General features: G+C 39.5%; 1 protein-coding gene across 1 annotated transcript in view; it reads right to left on the reverse strand.

Moving 5' to 3' along the window:
• Positions 1-1,345: 1,345 nt before the first annotated feature.
• Positions 1,346-17,497, reverse strand: part of CDYL (chromodomain Y like) — a 189,472-nt gene continuing 173,320 nt past the window's right edge. Inside the window, exons 3-7 of the mRNA XM_084620803.1 lie at positions 17,036-17,292; positions 16,137-16,309; positions 8,842-9,052; positions 4,459-4,602; positions 1,346-2,943 (exon numbers count right to left, since the gene is read on the reverse strand). Of these exons, the coding sequence (XP_084476929.1) occupies positions 2,785-2,943; positions 4,459-4,602; positions 8,842-9,052; positions 16,137-16,309; positions 17,036-17,292 (944 nt within the window). The 3' untranslated portion in view covers positions 1,346-2,784. The remainder of the gene's footprint in view (positions 2,944-4,458; positions 4,603-8,841; positions 9,053-16,136; positions 16,310-17,035; positions 17,293-17,497) is intronic.

The raw sequence follows: 17,497 nt of genomic DNA on the forward strand, positions 1-17,497 counted from the left end.
CATACACATACAGAGAGAGAAATCTACATCTCAATGTTAGAATGTGGGAGATACATTGCATCAGAGTCTCCATTCTCTCCCAAGTTTTACATCAGCGTAACCTCACAGGTTTTAATGGAGTTTCTCTTGACTTTGAAGGGAGAGAAGAATCAGCCTAGCAGAGACAGCTTTTTCTCTAGATAGTTTGGTATATAGGCAACAGTGTTATCTCAAAGTATAAAAGCATGTTTTTGATGACCCTTGACAGTTTATATGTAGGTGCTGCTTGTGACATTGAGTAGGAATTGTCAGAGTTACATATAGTATGAACGACTGGGATAGAGTCCCTGCTGTTTATAAACAAACCGCATAATAGCCAGAACCCATTAATCCCCAAACACGTCTTGGCGAGCTAGATTTGAGCATCAATTTAATCTCACTTTAATTATTTTAATCACATCTCAATTTCAGGGTTTTCTTTTATGGGTCACATTATCTGATTGTTCATTTTCTTGTGGCTCTTAAAAGTGACACGTGGTCAGAATATTATGAAAGTTAGAGGAGCATCCCACAGAACAAAGGGTCAGGTTTGTAATCATACGTATGTGAAAGGGGTTGTACATGTGACCAGCATGTTTAGATAAAGTTCTGCAGGCAGCTTGGCGAGAATGTGTGCGCGTGGGCATACAGGATGTTGCCAGGTCGGTCACCATGTCCAGGTGAGGTTGAGTTTGTTTGATTACTATGGTGTAGCAAAAGTGGGATTCCTTTCCATTTGAATCGCCTGTGAGCATATTGGAAGAATTACTGACCTGATCCTTATTTAGATTAAGGCCCCTCTACAATGCCATGGCAGCATAAAGGAGCATAGAGATGCAATATATACCCACCTTAAGGCTTATTTAGAATGACAGAGGGGTGTAATGAGTATCTGGCTGAAATTCTATAAAACAGAATCTGGTCTAGCATGCTGGGTTTCTTCTCTCCCTTCAATATGATCACCTCCAAACAAATTTCAGTTACTGGTTTGTAGAACTAGTGGGAAAAACTGTATTCTGCCCTTTTGAAATGCCCAGAAGGAGACCCAACCATAAACAGATTAGTCTTTTGGAGATAGAGGGAAAACAGAATACATGAAGCTATTCTAGCAGAATGGTTTACAGCAGAGACTCCACTTTCCACTTGACAGTGTGGGGAAACTGTAATAGATTAAAGCATTAAACTTTCATTGCTGTAATACCATCACTTACAGGGTTTGTTAAAGATGGGAGATTCCTTTATCTTGGAAGCTGATATTTGAAAAAGAGGACAGAGAGAAACCCATTTAAAATGTGTTAAGAAATATTAGTTTTATTTTAACCAATTTTCACAGCTGAATATTTATTCTATAAAAACTTTACAGATTGTACAGTTTATATATAGTTCAAACTACTAGAACAAAAGTAGGTCCCACAGATGCAAAAATACTGTACCAATCCAAGGTAAAAGCAATTTACATAGTGTACAGCTCTCCACCAGGAAGGGAGGTGGTCAGTTCCAAGTATAAACTTCAAAACTGTACAAAAATAAGGTTTGATTTTTCATTCTTCATAATACATTCAATAAGATTGCAAGCACAGATACCCTAGTAATAGTAGATATCTGCAGTCAGGAATCAGTAACCAGTCCTGAAAGGAATGCAAAATAGGTCTATTTACACAGGGCACTCTTTTACACCATATTGTGTATATATAGTGTATATTTAAAATAATAAAAAAGCATTGACAAAGAACATTAAACATCTAATATAAGGTAGTTTTTTTTTTATAAAAGGAGTTTTTGTATGTAATAGTGTGCCAAAAGAATTTTAACTTATTTAAATAAAATATATTCTAAGTGAACCTAAAATGCATTTTTGGTGTAATACATCAATTAATCCAGCAAATAGAAAAAACCATACTGTGTATAAAGTAGTATTCTCACCCAGCAACAGAAGCACTTATGTAGTTATTAAAAAAAAAATCAAACTATTTAAAGAACACTAAAACTAACTTATAACTTAGGATATTCATATACATAAGATATTCAGTGATTCACTAATACTGCAAAACAAGCTTTTTCCCCCCCAAGAGACAGTGGTTTCTTTATGCTATCTAGGTAAGCATTAGACATGTTCCCCCCGCAAAAAAGGGGTTGAGTGTTTTCTTAGCATAGCTCCTGAGCACACTCTTTTTGGGATATTTATCTAATTAAATCTTTCATTATAGGGTTTTATTCTCAAACAAAAAAAATTTAGAATATTCCATTCATTAGTTGAGGTATTTCAACCTTCTTCTGAGATCAAGACAATGCCTTATCTTAAGCCACTTGTTGGGCTGTGAAAATAGGGGCTGGCTAATACCCGTTTCAATTCTGTATTTTAGTGAAGGGGGAAAGCATTATTCAGACTTCCCTGCCACACAGAAAATAATACAACACAATTCACTCTTCCCCCCCCCACCCCCATTCTTTCTGATACAGTACTAGCCAATGATAACAAAAACTAGAGCCTCAAAGAGATGTTTGGTAGTGCACTCCATTATAATTCTTAGTTTGTGTATATAAAGATATATATATCTATATATATATCTATATAGGGAGAGTTTTTTTGTTCGTTTCTTTTTTAAGATACAGTACTTTACAACCCCTTGACAATAAGTGTGAGGGTCTTTCCAATCCCATCCCCAAGCTTTGAGCTATGGGTGACTTAGTAACAAAATAAAATTGGGGCATTTTTATGCCCCATATGTCCAGGTAAATACAACTCCAGTGTCAGTGCACATCTCATCAGAACTCATCGATTTTCCTTTGCAGGTATTTTAACATAGAGTCCATCCCTTGTGCAGAGCCCCAGATTTTCTTTAAAGCTTCACACTCCTTGTCATTTGCTTGTTCTAAGTCCACCTTCATGATATTACGGACTAAAGCTTTGGATTCTTCAAGCACCTGTAGCACAAAAACCACAAATGATATTAGTAATCTGTGTGCTAAATGTTGGTTAGTAAAGTGGAATAGTCACCTATTCCTATATGTGGGCAAATCCCAATATTGCTAAGAGAAATTATGCACATGAATCTAGGGGACAATATGTCCCACATCAAACAGTTACTTTTCCATAAAGTAATACAGGAGCTTCTTCATTCTCTGCCAGATCAAAGTGGAAATATTTGAGTATGAACCAAATAAATGAAAAACTTGACGGGTTTCAAGATTATCCTGTTACCATAAAAATAAGACTTTGTAGCTGGTATTAAAAGGGATAGAAGTCATTATAACAACTTGGTGAATTCTGATCACAACACTGTGTTTTCCAAGATTGTCCGAATTATAACCTGGTAGACCTTAAATCTAAAAAACAGCTTTTTTTATTTTTAATTCAAATTCCATAGGCTGCTTTTAAATGCTAAAGTTGATGATTTTTAGACTATTCATCCGTCCTTCTCCGAAAACAAAGACTTCATAAGAGCAGAAACTGATGTTGATTTGTTGTGAAGATTGTGATGATCTAGGAGTTTAAAATATACTTTACATGTTGGTAAAACTCCAGCTGACAGGTGTGAAACTGCCACCTGTGTACAGGAGCAGGAAGGCTTCTGTATCTTCTTACTATGTGTATCTCTGTGAGTTTAACCTAATTTAATGGAATGTCAAGAATTTGATACTCGTGATTCTTATGTACAGGTATATTTAGAATAGTCTTTTGATATGTGATAAAATGTTTGTAAATATTTAAGTTACATTGTGTAAGTGGGTCTTTGATGTGAAAGTGGTGGAGTCTGTTCTTTCTTTCTAGGGCAAATGAAGTGCTGACCCCAAAAGCTACTTTGAGCAGGTATGCAATTAAGGGACTGAAACTGTTAGTACTTAAAGATGGTTAAAAAATTCTCCTCCCCCACCCTGGTTTTATTAGTATTTATAGCCAGCTGTTGAGATGAAGGAAAAATCATGGATTATTTTCTATCCAAATTTGGAAACTTCAGTGTAGTTTGTTTTTTGACAGATTTTATTGACGACACTATTGCTACTGTTAAACACAGAGGAGTTAGCCACAGTGTGGTGTTAAAGCAAAGACCCTTCTCTTCCTCTCCACCCCTACCCCCACCCTCAGATACACCTGCCATTAATTTCTGTATTTCTGCTTAGTTCTTATGGCAGCTATTTCAATTTTTAATTTGGAGTTAGCTAGTATTATTCTCTTTCTACGTGGAGTTAATAACTTAGATTTTGCCTTGTGTTCTTAATCCTAGAATCTATTCAGCCTGTGATAATTTGAGAGGTTTCTCTCTCCTTGACCTCTTTATTCTTTAATGAGAATATTGGAATTTGGTATTAAAACTCTGTGCTCCAATATACATAATTTATCTCAAGTACTCCTTGCGAATTGTTTCTAGAAAGATGAGTGAATGATGTAGTTCATTATTAATCTATTTATAAAATGGAAGAAAATAAAATGAAACTTACAACTGAATTACATGTGACAAGTTCCTTAATTCGAACCATTACTTCCTGTGTGAATGTTCCCGGCCAAAACACTTGAGATACCAATCCTTTTGCACAAGCTTCCTGCGCAGTCAACTTCCTTCCACTGAACAACATTTCATTTGCCTGAGGGGATAAAAAGTTATTTCTGATATGAAATGTAATGACAAAAGAAAAGTTTAAAAGAAAATGTTAATAAAATGCCTGCACTAGTTGGGATGCTTGGTTGTACTGTAGCTCTCCAGTGTTAATCCAAATACATCAGTAATATAGAAAAAAGAAAATAGATGTAAAATTGTTGTGTTGCCAGCTATCATAACTCAGTAGTTAATCAGAGATGGGTCTGTGATTAAATAAGAAATCACCAGATAAATACTTGAGAAAAGTCACACTTTTTCCATTCATGAATGGTTAAGATGTAATTCACTTGAGTGCTATTTTTAATTCATACTAAAAATAAATCGTAATTAGATAGCAACTGTTAAAAAAATCTGAAAAACAGATGGAAATGGTTACAAGTGGCAGTTTGATGCATCTCCTGTGTTTGATTAGTTTTAGTGGTTTAATTTTTACTTCTGCAGCACTAACAAACAGTAACATTCCTCCACAGATCACCATTCAGTTGACTCATTTTCTGTGTTGGAAGAAAGCACATTTAAGTCATGCAGCAACAAATTTTGCAGCTTTAAAATGTTACCACGGAGACTTTACATATTTAAATTGTGATATTCTTACAGGGCCTAATCCCAAAGTCAACTGAATTCAGTAGGAGTTTTTCCAGCAACTTGAATGAGCTTTTGATCCAGTTCATAGTATTTCCTCCTTTCTATTAACCTCATACAGATGTTGTTTTAATACTTAATTTAAAAACAGCTGTTTTGAGAGTAGGTGGATAGAGCTTCTGTTCTTTCTGAACCCTTGAGGCCTAGTTTTAAATAGTATTTTTATCAAATGGATTATAGGCATGGAATGAGAAAATATATTGGAGTACAGGATAATTCTCTCACGCAGGAGTTAGTGCACTATTATAAATAATGTGTATTATTTTCTAATGTTAAATACACCTATGCTAATAAGGTAAAATGTATTATTTGCGCTGTTAGTCCCTGATCCTGCAAACACTTAATTTTAAGCACAAATATTTCTATCTTTTAACATTCTAGTCCATTCTTAGTAGGTGCTGCACTGATAGTCCTTCTTTAATACTGAGTTGCTACTTTCTACATTAAAGGAAATCACAAGGCTATTGAGTACATTTATTTGCAACTGAAACATTACTCAATGACAAGGCCATTGTATCATAGCTCATGGAATACCGAGAAGAAATATGAGACGGATCTGACAGATTTAGCATTTCTTAAGTGCCAAGTATTATTCAACTGCTTATCTTAAGACTTTCATCTAAGGATCTTAAATAACTTACAAATCACTATCCCCATTTTACAGATGAGGAAACTTAAGGCCCAGAGTGATTAAATGACAATGATACAGTGAAATAAAAGATCTGAGTTCTATTGCTAACAAATAAAGTTACTGATGCCCAGTCCACTAGACACACAGATTATACCATGTGTTGAAAGGTTTCATAGAATAGTTTTGCTGTATTTGCAGATCCAAAGGAAGACACTGTAAACAGATTTCCATCTCAAGTTGCAGAAAGGAAGCTATGAATCATGTACAAAAAGAGAAAGTGTTGGGTACATCCACCTATAAATCCACCTTGTGTAAAAAGTTTGTGAACCTGTTCGCAAAATTGGAAAGTATATTTGTGATGGCTGTAAAGTGACAAAACTATAGCTACATAGAGTTATAGTCCATGATGCAACATTCTTATCTTATAACACTTGATGTCAAGTGAACACATCAGGAAAAGGAAGTATCTTTTGTGAGAAAGTACAAAGTGAAGAACTTCTGAACCAACACTGAGTTTACTTTTTGTAATTACAAATCTACTTGGGATTTATAAATGTAATGTATCTAATTATTTATCATCTGTGGGAGTGTATGAATTCCAGAGTGACTTTTTATTCTTTTGGAACCTGATCGATCTGGCTGAGCTCTTTCAACAAGAAATAGTATAAAGAACTGTAATGAAAAATGTTTTGGTCATGTTAAATCTCATTTACAAGCTACAAAACAGCAGAGCCTCTCCAACTTGAAGTAAGCACGCAGTAGTGTTATGGTTTGACAGGTTTTGAAGGGGAATGCGTTCTGCTATGGGCTGGCACTTAGTTCTTGATCTAGCTCCAATACATGCCAAAAAGTTAACAGCAATTTGACCAGAGTCCTGCTGTCAACAACATTCTGCAAACATCACCTGTATTTCTGCTCTGAAAATGGACAGCGCTCTTGGCCATTTCCCACAGAAATAGAATAAAATGTAAAAAGTAACAACACAATACGTTTCACTAACCTGCTGAGTGTTAAGTTCTCTTTTGGGTACATCCACACAGAGCAACAAAACAAAACAGCAGTGAGTCTGAGCCCAGGGCTCTAGACTGAGGTTCAGGCTATGGTGCTAAGGATAACTCTAGACATTCAGGCTCAGACTCAGACTCTGAAAGCCCCTTTCTCCCCAAGATTCAGAGCCCAAGCCCAAATGGCTACATGGCTATTTTTAGCAGCATAGCGCAAGCCCAAGGCTGTAGTGCTGGGCTCTGAGATTCGCTGCCATGAGGCTTTTTTGCCACGTAGACACACTGTTCCTTCATTCCTCCATTCATTTCCTACTCATTCTGTTCCAATTCCTCTCTCCATTTTGTCCTCATTTTTAAAAAATCCGATTAGCACATGATCCCCTCTCCTGACAAGTTATAAACATGATCCTAGGGCACAATATGTTCTAGAACGTGGTTATTTTTTTAAAAAGTACAGTAATATAGGAATTGCTATACTGGCTCAGACCATCTAGTCCAGTATTCAATCTCTGGTTAGCCAGAACCAGCTGATTTAAGAATAGTTTTTGCTACAAGTAGAAAAATCAGTACATTCCCCAAGGAACATGAAAAGGGCAGGCTTTATGCAATCTAAACCCAAACTTTCTAAAAAATAATCAGTCACAAAGTTTCTCAAAGCTAGAAACCAAATACAAATGGAAAGAAATGACTGCTCACTTAGAGTAGACACGAGTATGAAAAAATTACTAATCTAACACATTTACATTTTTCTATTAAAGAACTATATCCAGCTGTCTCACAATGAGGTCTCTTAATTAGTTATGAAATCTATTCAAACTTTAATTACACTAGTAAAAAAAAAATTAAAGTTCCTTTTAAATCAATCAGTAAGTGCCTCTGTGTGTGTGTGTGTGTGTGTGTGTGTGTGGGGCAGGGGGAGGTTCTAGAAAAAAAAATGCAGGCAGCCCTAGGCACTTGCTTCATGGAGCTGCTAGTCAATTTCATACTGGCTTAGGCTGCAAGTCTAACATCAAATGGTGCTCAGAAGGATGCATATATATTTTGAAATAAAATGCACAGTAGTATGAAGCAAAATGAAAAATAATGAAGATAACTGTGGCTTGTTTCAGCTTTTTTTAAACATTGTCCCTGTATTTGATTTTTTTTTTTAAGCTGTATGTAAATGCAGTTTCAGCAGTCACATGATATGGGGACATGTTTTTAACCTACTGATCCTACAGACTACACACTTCCCTGGCATAACACTTAGGAGTGACAAACAAAAGTGTCTTCTTGGAACACTTGAGAGAAATAAAATATCAGGATATTAATATGTTAATATTAAACAAAGCCACTTCAACTGATATGTGCATCTTAGTAAAGTTTGACAAGGCTACTCATGCATGACAAAAAGAAAAAACCCACACAACTTAAAATAAATGGATATATCTTACATGTTAAGATAAGATTGTGGGAAGTAAGCAACTATAGGTGGCAGCTAGAAATGCAATACTCCAGTATAATTGTGCTTGACTTAGGCATTATGCCTTTAGGAGCACAGGGGGAACAGAGTACTCTCTGCCTTACGCCTTTAAAGGATGCAGCATTCAATCCCTCATGTTCTGGCCCAGATCTGCTGGCTAATATGGAGGGAGAGGAAGCATGTTTGTGGCCCAGTTTTCCCTTCTCCTTCCCTTTTGGGGAGACCTCTGCCACTACAGCCAGTTAACCTTGCACAAGGAGAAGGGTTATAATTAGCCCATGCTCCCTCTCGCTTTTCTTTTGTATACCCATGGAGGCCTCGTCACAGTCTAGTCAGAATAGATAAGCTAAAAATATATTTATTTCTCATGTTTTATTTCATAAAACAATTACAATCCACGCACCAATGAAAACATGACAGGATCACTGTAGATAAAACACTAATGGGGCAGAAAGCTGATTATTTATTTTTATTAAAGTTACTTACAGAAGCCAGGCCCATTATCCTAGGAAATGTGAGGGATGAACATCCATCTGGACTCTGTCCAAAAGTAGTGTACGGTGTCTGAAACCAAGCCTTCTCATTAGCCCAAACCACATCACAGAGAGATAATATAGATGCTCCAAGTCCAATGGCTGGGCCATTTACTGCTACAATGATGGGCTTCTTAAACTGAATAAAAGTATTCACAAAATTCCTGAAAAGAAACGAACACTCCATCACTACACATTTTAGCAGCAAAATGTATCAGCTGCTCAGCACTCAGTAATAAACAGTCTCCACAGCAACTAGCTGTAAACAACATTTCAAGAACTTGCTCTACTCCCTCACCCTCTGCAGAACACAACCACTGGGTATCTGCAGACCTCCCACAGCCCTGTGTGGTCCTTAAGGGATGGTTGTGTGTGGCAATTGACATCACTGGTAGTAGAACATTACTGAGTATGCTCAGGGAGCATTCCCAGATTTATCTTAAAACAGAGAGGAAGGGGAGCCTTCCCTGAAAAAAACAAATCTGCTTTTTGGAAACAAGTGGGAAAAGATCCATCAATAACTTCAGCCCTGTTATCAATCACAGATCTTTAAAACCTTCCCTGCTTCATCCCTTGATCTTCCATGTTCATCATGATCCTCAGAGGTCTAAGTGCCTTAAGGATAAGCAAACTCATCTTTCTTTAGCCACCCAGAACAACATCAGTTTATTTCAGCGCCCAATGGCATCAAAGGCTTGGATAATGCATGGGTTAACATGTGGAATTGTGGAGTTCAAATGTGTAGCATAAGTGCCATCTGGGTACGACAGAAGCATGCAATCAATCCCAGGGAAATGGCAATGAAGAGGGAATAAAAATCTTGAGAGCCCTGGGGTGAGAGCGGCCATTTAAATGTTTATGTTTATAGTGTAACAGAATATTTTGCACATAATTTGGATTTGGTGTAATTTTTCTCTCTTCCCATATCCAAAGTTTATTCCAAACTTGATTACCTCACAAACACGAAGCACCTTCAAGCAACTATTACATTGAAATCTGTCATATTTTTGAGACCTAAGTTAGAATTGTGAAGGGAAAATGGGGGACTATATTGTGGGGAAGGGGAAAGAGAGCCCCTGGCATGAGGGAGGGGTGGTAGGCAGTTCCTGAAATAGAGGGGAATGGGAGGATGACACACAGAACTTGTGGGGATGGGGGTGAAATGGAGGGATGCAAGGAGCCCCTCATATGTGCAACAAAGCATGCAACCCTCAAGTATGTAAACACCTCAGGACAACAGCCCTTTCTGTTTAGCTCGCTGATTCTGGATTTACATTAAGAATTACTCCCAAGTGAGAAGGTCTGGGATAGACTTGAAAAACCTGAGTAGTCTTGTCTACGGTAGAGAACACCACCATCAAAACTTTCAAAGGTGTGACTGCCTGGGGTAGGAGTACTGGATGAAAGCATTATATTGGGGCAGCTTTCTGTCCACAATAGCCCTGCAATGGTGCTGGCTGTCCTTGTGTGCTACTGCCAAGGTGTGGTACAAGCACAATAAGCACTTCCAAAAGTATTGGCATTGCTGAATTTCTCTAGCCTAAACAAAGTCAACATATTGTTTAATCAGGCCAAAAAGGATGGAGACAAAAATGAACATGAGGAGACAAAAGGAAACAGGCTTGATCAGGCATTGAATTGTCTGAAACCACAAATGTTTTGAAACAATGAAACAGAAATATAATCTTGCTTCTTCTTTGAGTGATGGTCCATATATGGATGCAAATGCGGACGTGCAGGTGTGCCATGTACCGGAGCCAGAAGTTTTTCGTAGCAGTGCCCATTGACCCACACGTGCATCATGTATCCCCTCGTCTTTGCAGATGAGGCTATAATAGGCTGTGTGGGTCGATGCCGCTCCAGTTCCCTCCTACTGCCACATGGCTGGAGTTGGAACCCCTGTTCCTCCATGCTCTTAGCTCCGCTGAGAGAGTGATCTTTGCCCTTTTACCTGTATATAGTTGTAAATAGTTTGTTTTTCCTTGCAGTTAGTAGAGTTAGTGTAGTTTGCTCCCTCTTTGGGGAACAACCTTCCCCCCTCGCCTAAATACAGGGACTAACTATGCCCTGTCAGACTGGCTTCAAGAACTGTACATTGTGCCCGTGCTCATTTTGGTGAGTGACGAGCAGCAACGCTGCTTGTATTGCCTCAGAGAGGCCAATTTTGCCATCCATTGCAGTATTTGCAAAGTGTTCTAGGCCTGAATGCAAGGGGCTTAAGAACTTCACCACAGGAAGTTCCTCATGGAGGAGGCCATGTGCCCATGTGTGCATTCAGATCCGGAACTGGTGTTGGATCATATTAAAGAAGTTCTGTATTAAAATCACAAATGAGTTTGATTCCCCAGAGTTTAAATTACTAATTAAGAAGTCTCTTGGTTTTTGGTACTGTTTCTCTCCCTCTCTAACAACAGAAACAGCACCCAGAGACTCCCCGCCCTTTTGTTGTATTAACAATTGTGATTAAAATAGAGATAGAGGATGTATGTGGATGGATGCTTGGTGTGGATAATAACTGAATGATCAGGGAGGTGCCAGCCTAAGAATCCAGTGTCCATCGGCTGAAGAAGGCGTCAAGTGGAAATAACCAGAGCGCGCCCCCCCACCCCCGGAGGGCAGACTGGAATCCACCCAACAGCCTCAAGAATGGGAGAACCAAAGAACAAGATAACATCTTGGAGCCGTCAGGAATGTGCTATCTGCTGATTGATTCAGCAACAGCATGATGAAGCAATTCCCATAGACTGGCATAGGAAGAAATTCCTATAAAAATAGACTCTAAAAAGTGAGAACTTTGGAGTCTGATTCTGCAAACCAACTTCCAGGAGCATCAGATGAGCATCTGACAAGGCCCTGCTCCCTCCTCATGTCCAGGCCACCTGGCCAGTGGCTTGGCATGAGCAACTCTAAGGCTGGTAACTATGATAACAACCTTGCAGAACCTGTGTGTGTGTGTGTGTGTTTGTATGAATGAATGTGAGAATAAATATGAGATTGAATGGAATGTTATAGCTATAACTAACTGCTTACTATGATTCTTTCTGTTTTCACAATAAATGTGGTATTTTGCCTTTTCCCCTTTAATAAGATCCTGCTGGTTTTTATTTTATTGGTACAACACTGGCAGAACCAGTGGTGTACCCCCCATCACCGGTGACCAGCACTCCTTCAAGCACCGGATCCACTGGTACCATGACTGTCGGAGAAGCTCCGCCACGAGGGGAAAAAGCACAGCCATGGCCACAAGAACAGATCCCCGACCAGGACACAGCCTTCCCTCCCTGAGCTGTGCCAAGTCGGGTGAGAAGTTGCACATTGACCTGGCCGCTCCACCACCAAAGGATCCCAGACTTGAGGATAAGGCAAAAAAGAAACACAATCCAATGGTACTGTCGGCTCCACCGGGCCCATGCCGGTGCTCTCCCCATTGCGTTTACCGCCCATCCCACCAGCTCAACTAATGCCGCTTGGACCCTCAGGGCCACCCCACACCTCTGGTTGCCTAGACCCACTACTCTCTACTGAGGTCACCGCTCGTCTCCACTCACCCATGGGGCCTGCTGATAGGCAGAGACCCTTACTTTGGGCTGCCCTGGGATCCAAACTGCTCAACAGATTCACTGAGAAATCCAAGGTCTGCATGGTGATGCTTGCATTGATTATCCTCTCTCCCTACCTGGGAGCCCCGTTTGCAGCGCTCGATGTGAAGGATGCCTATTTCCACATTGATATTCACCTGGCCCACTGGAAGTTTCTTTGGTTCATGGTGAGACATCACCATTACCAATTCTGAGTTCTCCCCTTCAGTACGGTGACAACTCCATTTGTCTTCACAAAAGTTGCACACATGCGATTACACGATGTTTCCTTACCTAGACGACTAGCTCCTTGTCGCACTTTCCCAACAAGTCCTCATCGTAGCCATCCTACCTCTTCGCATCCTTCTTACCTCCCTTGGTATTTGCATCATCAAGGAGAAGTCAGTCTTCGTCCCTTCCCAGATGATCAACCTTATTGGGGCCTGACTGGAATGCATCGTGGCATGTGCCTTGCTCCCAGAGGACCACTTCACTATGCTCAATTTCTGAATCATGAACTTATGCTGCCAAACCCACACCACCATCTGCCACTGTCTCTCCCTTCTGGGACATATGGCAGCCTGCATCTAGATAATGCCCCATGCCCGCCTCCACATGTGACTCCTCTCCATTTACAGACCACATAGAGACCATATTGACAGCAGAGTTCGACTCTCCCAGAGGGTCCTAGTCTCCTTTACATGGTGGACGGACCCCTCCATGACAGGTTCCCCTTTTTTCTCCTCCTACCCCCCAAACCACCATCACTACAGACTACTCCTTCACGGGCTGGGGGAGGCCCACTTGGCTCATCACAGAGCTCAATGCCTCTGGACACCACGAGAAGCCAGGATGCATATCAACATCTCGGAGCTGAGAGTGGCCCATTTCACATGTCGTGCTTTCCTCCCCCTCATATGGTCCTGCCACATTCAAGTGCTCTCACACAACATCGCAGCAGTTGTTTATATTAACAAGCAGGGCAGAGCCAAGTCTCCCTCCCTCTGTGCGGAGTCCATCCATCTGTGGAACTGCGCATCAAACACCAAGTCATACTCCAGGCCACATACCTCCCAGGCACCCAAAACTCCCTCACAGACACGCTCAACAGGTCCCTTCACGTGAACCATGAGCAGGAGTTGCACAACGCAACCCTCCAATAGCTCTTCAGCAGCTGGGGCATCCCCCATTGGGACCTCTTTGGGACCAGGGAGAATCGGTGCATTCACCTCCCAGTCTTCTATCCTAAACCCACACCTCCCATGCAGCTAGAACACTGCATTCTCTCAACATCCAACATGCGCTGGCATTCTACCTACAATGCACCCGTGCCTTTTGGGTATCACCAACACTCTATCACCATTGCCGATGGATGCAAAGATCAAGCCCTCTGACAGCAAATCTCCAAGTGGATCTCAGGGTGCATTCATGAATGTTACATGCACACCGATGTCCCCCACCTCCTGGAGTCACGGCGCACTCTAACATGAGTGCTCGCAACCACATCTGCCTGTCTCACGGAGGTTCTGTGGCAAGACATCTGCCATGCAGCATGGCGCTCCATTCACACTTTCACGTCTCACTACGCCATCGTCCTGGCGGCAGCTGCAGATGCAGTTATAGGCCGTGTTGTACTCCAGACCACACTTCCTCACACCCACCTCCATGCTGATCACTTACCTGTAACAGAAGGTTCTTTGAGATGTGTGGTCTCTATTTGGATTCCAATACCCGCCCTCCATTCCCTCTGCTTTGGCCTCGACTACTTAGTGGTAAGAGGGATACTGGAGTGGCATCGACTCTCACATTCTATTATAGCCCTGGCTGCAAACATGAGGAGGATGTACAATGCACATGTGGGTCAACGGGCACGGCTATAAAAACCTTCCAACTCCGGCGCATGGCACACCTGCGCACCTACATTTGGAATCCAAAATGGGACCACACATTTCAAAGAACCTCCAGTTACAGGTAAGTAACCTCCTCTTGCTCAAGACAAAAGGGGGTCTGACATTAAAAGAATTCTGTGGAGAAACCTACTGATATTACAAAAGTACCTATATTTCCTCAGTTTGATTTTCTTCCCACTATAAAAATGAAAAAAATCTTTTCCTTAGAACAAAGCCGTAGGAGCCGAGAGGTGGGCAGCAAAGTGCCAGAGCCTTCTTTAAGATGTTTTGGAATGCACAGACTGGGCTGTTACTCCTTTGCTGTCAGAAAGGGTGTTACCTGGTGAGTTTAAGACAGGATTTAAATCTCAGATATTTTCTAAAGCCTCCTCATCTCAGGAGGACAATATGAAGAAGGCAGCTTGGCATGGTAGGGAGCGGGAAGACCTTTTGGTCTTATGCTCAAATAAATGTGTTAGTCTCTAAGGTGCCACAAGTACTCCTTTTCTTTTTGCAAATACAGACTAACACGACTGCTACTCTGAAACCTGTCCTTAGGAAATATTGTAACCTAACAGAATTCACAAATACACCTACAGTTGTAAGGTCAGGTGTTCCCAGCGTTGAGTGATTTTTCCCCCCTTGATGTTTCTGCCAGACAGAATTGTGGGAAAACTTTTGCACGACTGGTGAAACTGACAAAGAAACCCTATTTAAAAAGAAGCTAGTTCTTGGGGAGTTAGGTGCTAAATACATTTGAGGAGCTGGGTTTAGAGCTTGTATCTTGGGGAAACTGACAAGAATAGCTATTTCTATTGGACAACAGAATATGACCTGAAGTGGATTAAGTTAAAACTGGAAAAAGGTACTCTTATTCTGGAATAAAAGTGTCCAAACAGGGAGTAATTCTGGAACAGCTATAGCACTTTAAATTCACACTCTACCTTTTCTAGGCATAATTTCCGCATTTAGACAAGCCCTTATTAGCCACTTGTTTCCAATGGCTTCACCACTTACATAATCAATGAACACATGAAACCTTTTATCTTTTTTGACGAAAGGCAAGAGTGAATTATGAGCGTTTGTTCTATCTATATTTTTGGATATTTATGCTACATGTAAATGTTCAGGTAATCAAAATGTAATAGGAAACCAGTTTACAAGTTACATGGGGAAAAATATCCTTGAGATATTATAAGAGGTACACATTAAATGCCTATAATCCAACACAGGCACAGTGTCCACCTCAGCTGCGTGTTTCTTTCATTAAAAATTATGCTTTATAAGACATTAAGTTAATTTATTTGAATATGGAATTTGACAACTAGCATTAGGATGTTGCTCACAAAGATTAAGCCATCCCTTTAGAATGTCTGTCATTCTACCTTTTTTATACGGACTTTGTTCAATCTATTCTTTCAGTACATGTATATATTGTTTGTACTGCTTTTGAACAACACATTTAAAATAATCTTTTAAAAGCATTTCTCAAGTCTGAGTTGTTTATATTAGGAACACTATCATGCTAAGTTTTTATCAGACACAGGGGCTCTAATTCAACATGGCAAAAATGTAGTAAAAAGCTATGAATAAAATGTACACTTGAACAGAAATATAAACAAGTTTTGCACACTGTATATTATCACAACTGAACGTTTGACCACACTAAATTTCTACTAAGAAGAATATAGTTAGATCTTTTATGAGATAAATTAAAAATAAACTAGTTTAGACAATGAAAAAAAATCAACACTTAAATGACTGAAAACAATTTTACATACCTAATAGCTTCTGCCATCTTAGTGCTTTCCCTTTTTCTATCATCTGTTAAACGTCGTATAAAATAAATAAAATCAAGACCACAGCAGAAGACACTACCAACTGCACTGAGCAGCACAAGTTTACTGTCATCTGCAGCTGCTGTATTCAGTGCACTTTGGACTTCCTTCATTACCTGAAAATCAGCAGGAATTAAATTCGTCAGACTCTTTTTATTGTGTTATTAAAAAGTAATAAACTGTTGTTCTTTTTTGACAGGTCTGAATCTGAACTTTTACATTCCTGTGTATTCCCTAGTATCTGGGATACTTGCAAATTCTGCTGCAGGTGTTTGTTTAAACACATTCAAATTTTTCATTGTCCAAAGGAAAAGAGAGAGTCTAGTAATGTATGTTAAAAAATGTGCAGATCACAAATATGAGTACACTGAGATAACGTAATCATTCGGAAGAAATCCTGCAGTCTGCATCTGTTGCTACAGCACTCTCTCAGTATTTCTGTAATTCGAACACCAGGTGGCATATGCAACCAGTTCAGAAAAATGACTTGAATTTAGGCTGAAGTTTATTTCAAGTTCCACTTAATAAACCACTGAGTTTATTATGAAAGGCTGCAATGCTAAATATTCAGATAATGTAGTGTATTGTACAGTGTTAATAAATAAAACTCAAACGTACTAAGATTCAGATTTTAAAAGGCAAGAAAATATAATATTTACACCTTTATAATCCTTTAAATGCACTAGTATGACTTTTCTGGAACCTACTGAACTATCAGTTGTTTTTTCATATTTCTGTGATTAATAATAATACTGTAATTATAGCTGTTGAAAATATTTGTACCACCCCCCCCCCCCAAAAGCAAGCAAACAAATCAAACCACATAAAACAAACATTCTAACCTCTGGATTTAGTGAGTTGTTGTCAGATGATTTTGTTGATAGCAAAACGTGCGTGAATCCGTCTTGTTTCCTGACAACAATGTCTCTATACCGGTAAGCACTTTCAGTTTGTCTCACGCTGAAACGTAGCCTCTTGTCAAAAGGTTGGTCTCTCCTATCATCAATAAATCTCCGTTTGCTGGCTGTCACTCCTGTTACAGATGTTTGTATGTTGGTTGTACCGTTGGCTGCTAATGCTTCAATAAAGGTGGAAGTACCTGTAAAGAGTTTGAAACAACAGTTTTCTATTAATTTAGTTCCATAGTTGGAAAATCTCTTGTCATGGAGACATGTCAGTCAAAGCATACTATGACAACATACATACTTGGGGATCCTACTAGTAGTACAATTAAGACATTTTTAGAAATATACTAAAATAAAAGAAATGACAAGAAGATTCACTTCCTGAGGCATTTTGCTTTT

The sequence above is a fragment of the Lepidochelys olivacea genome, assembly GCF_965140295.1.
Source record: "Lepidochelys olivacea isolate rLepOli2 genome assembly, chromosome: 2".
Taxonomy (NCBI): Eukaryota; Metazoa; Chordata; order Testudines; family Cheloniidae; genus Lepidochelys; species Lepidochelys olivacea.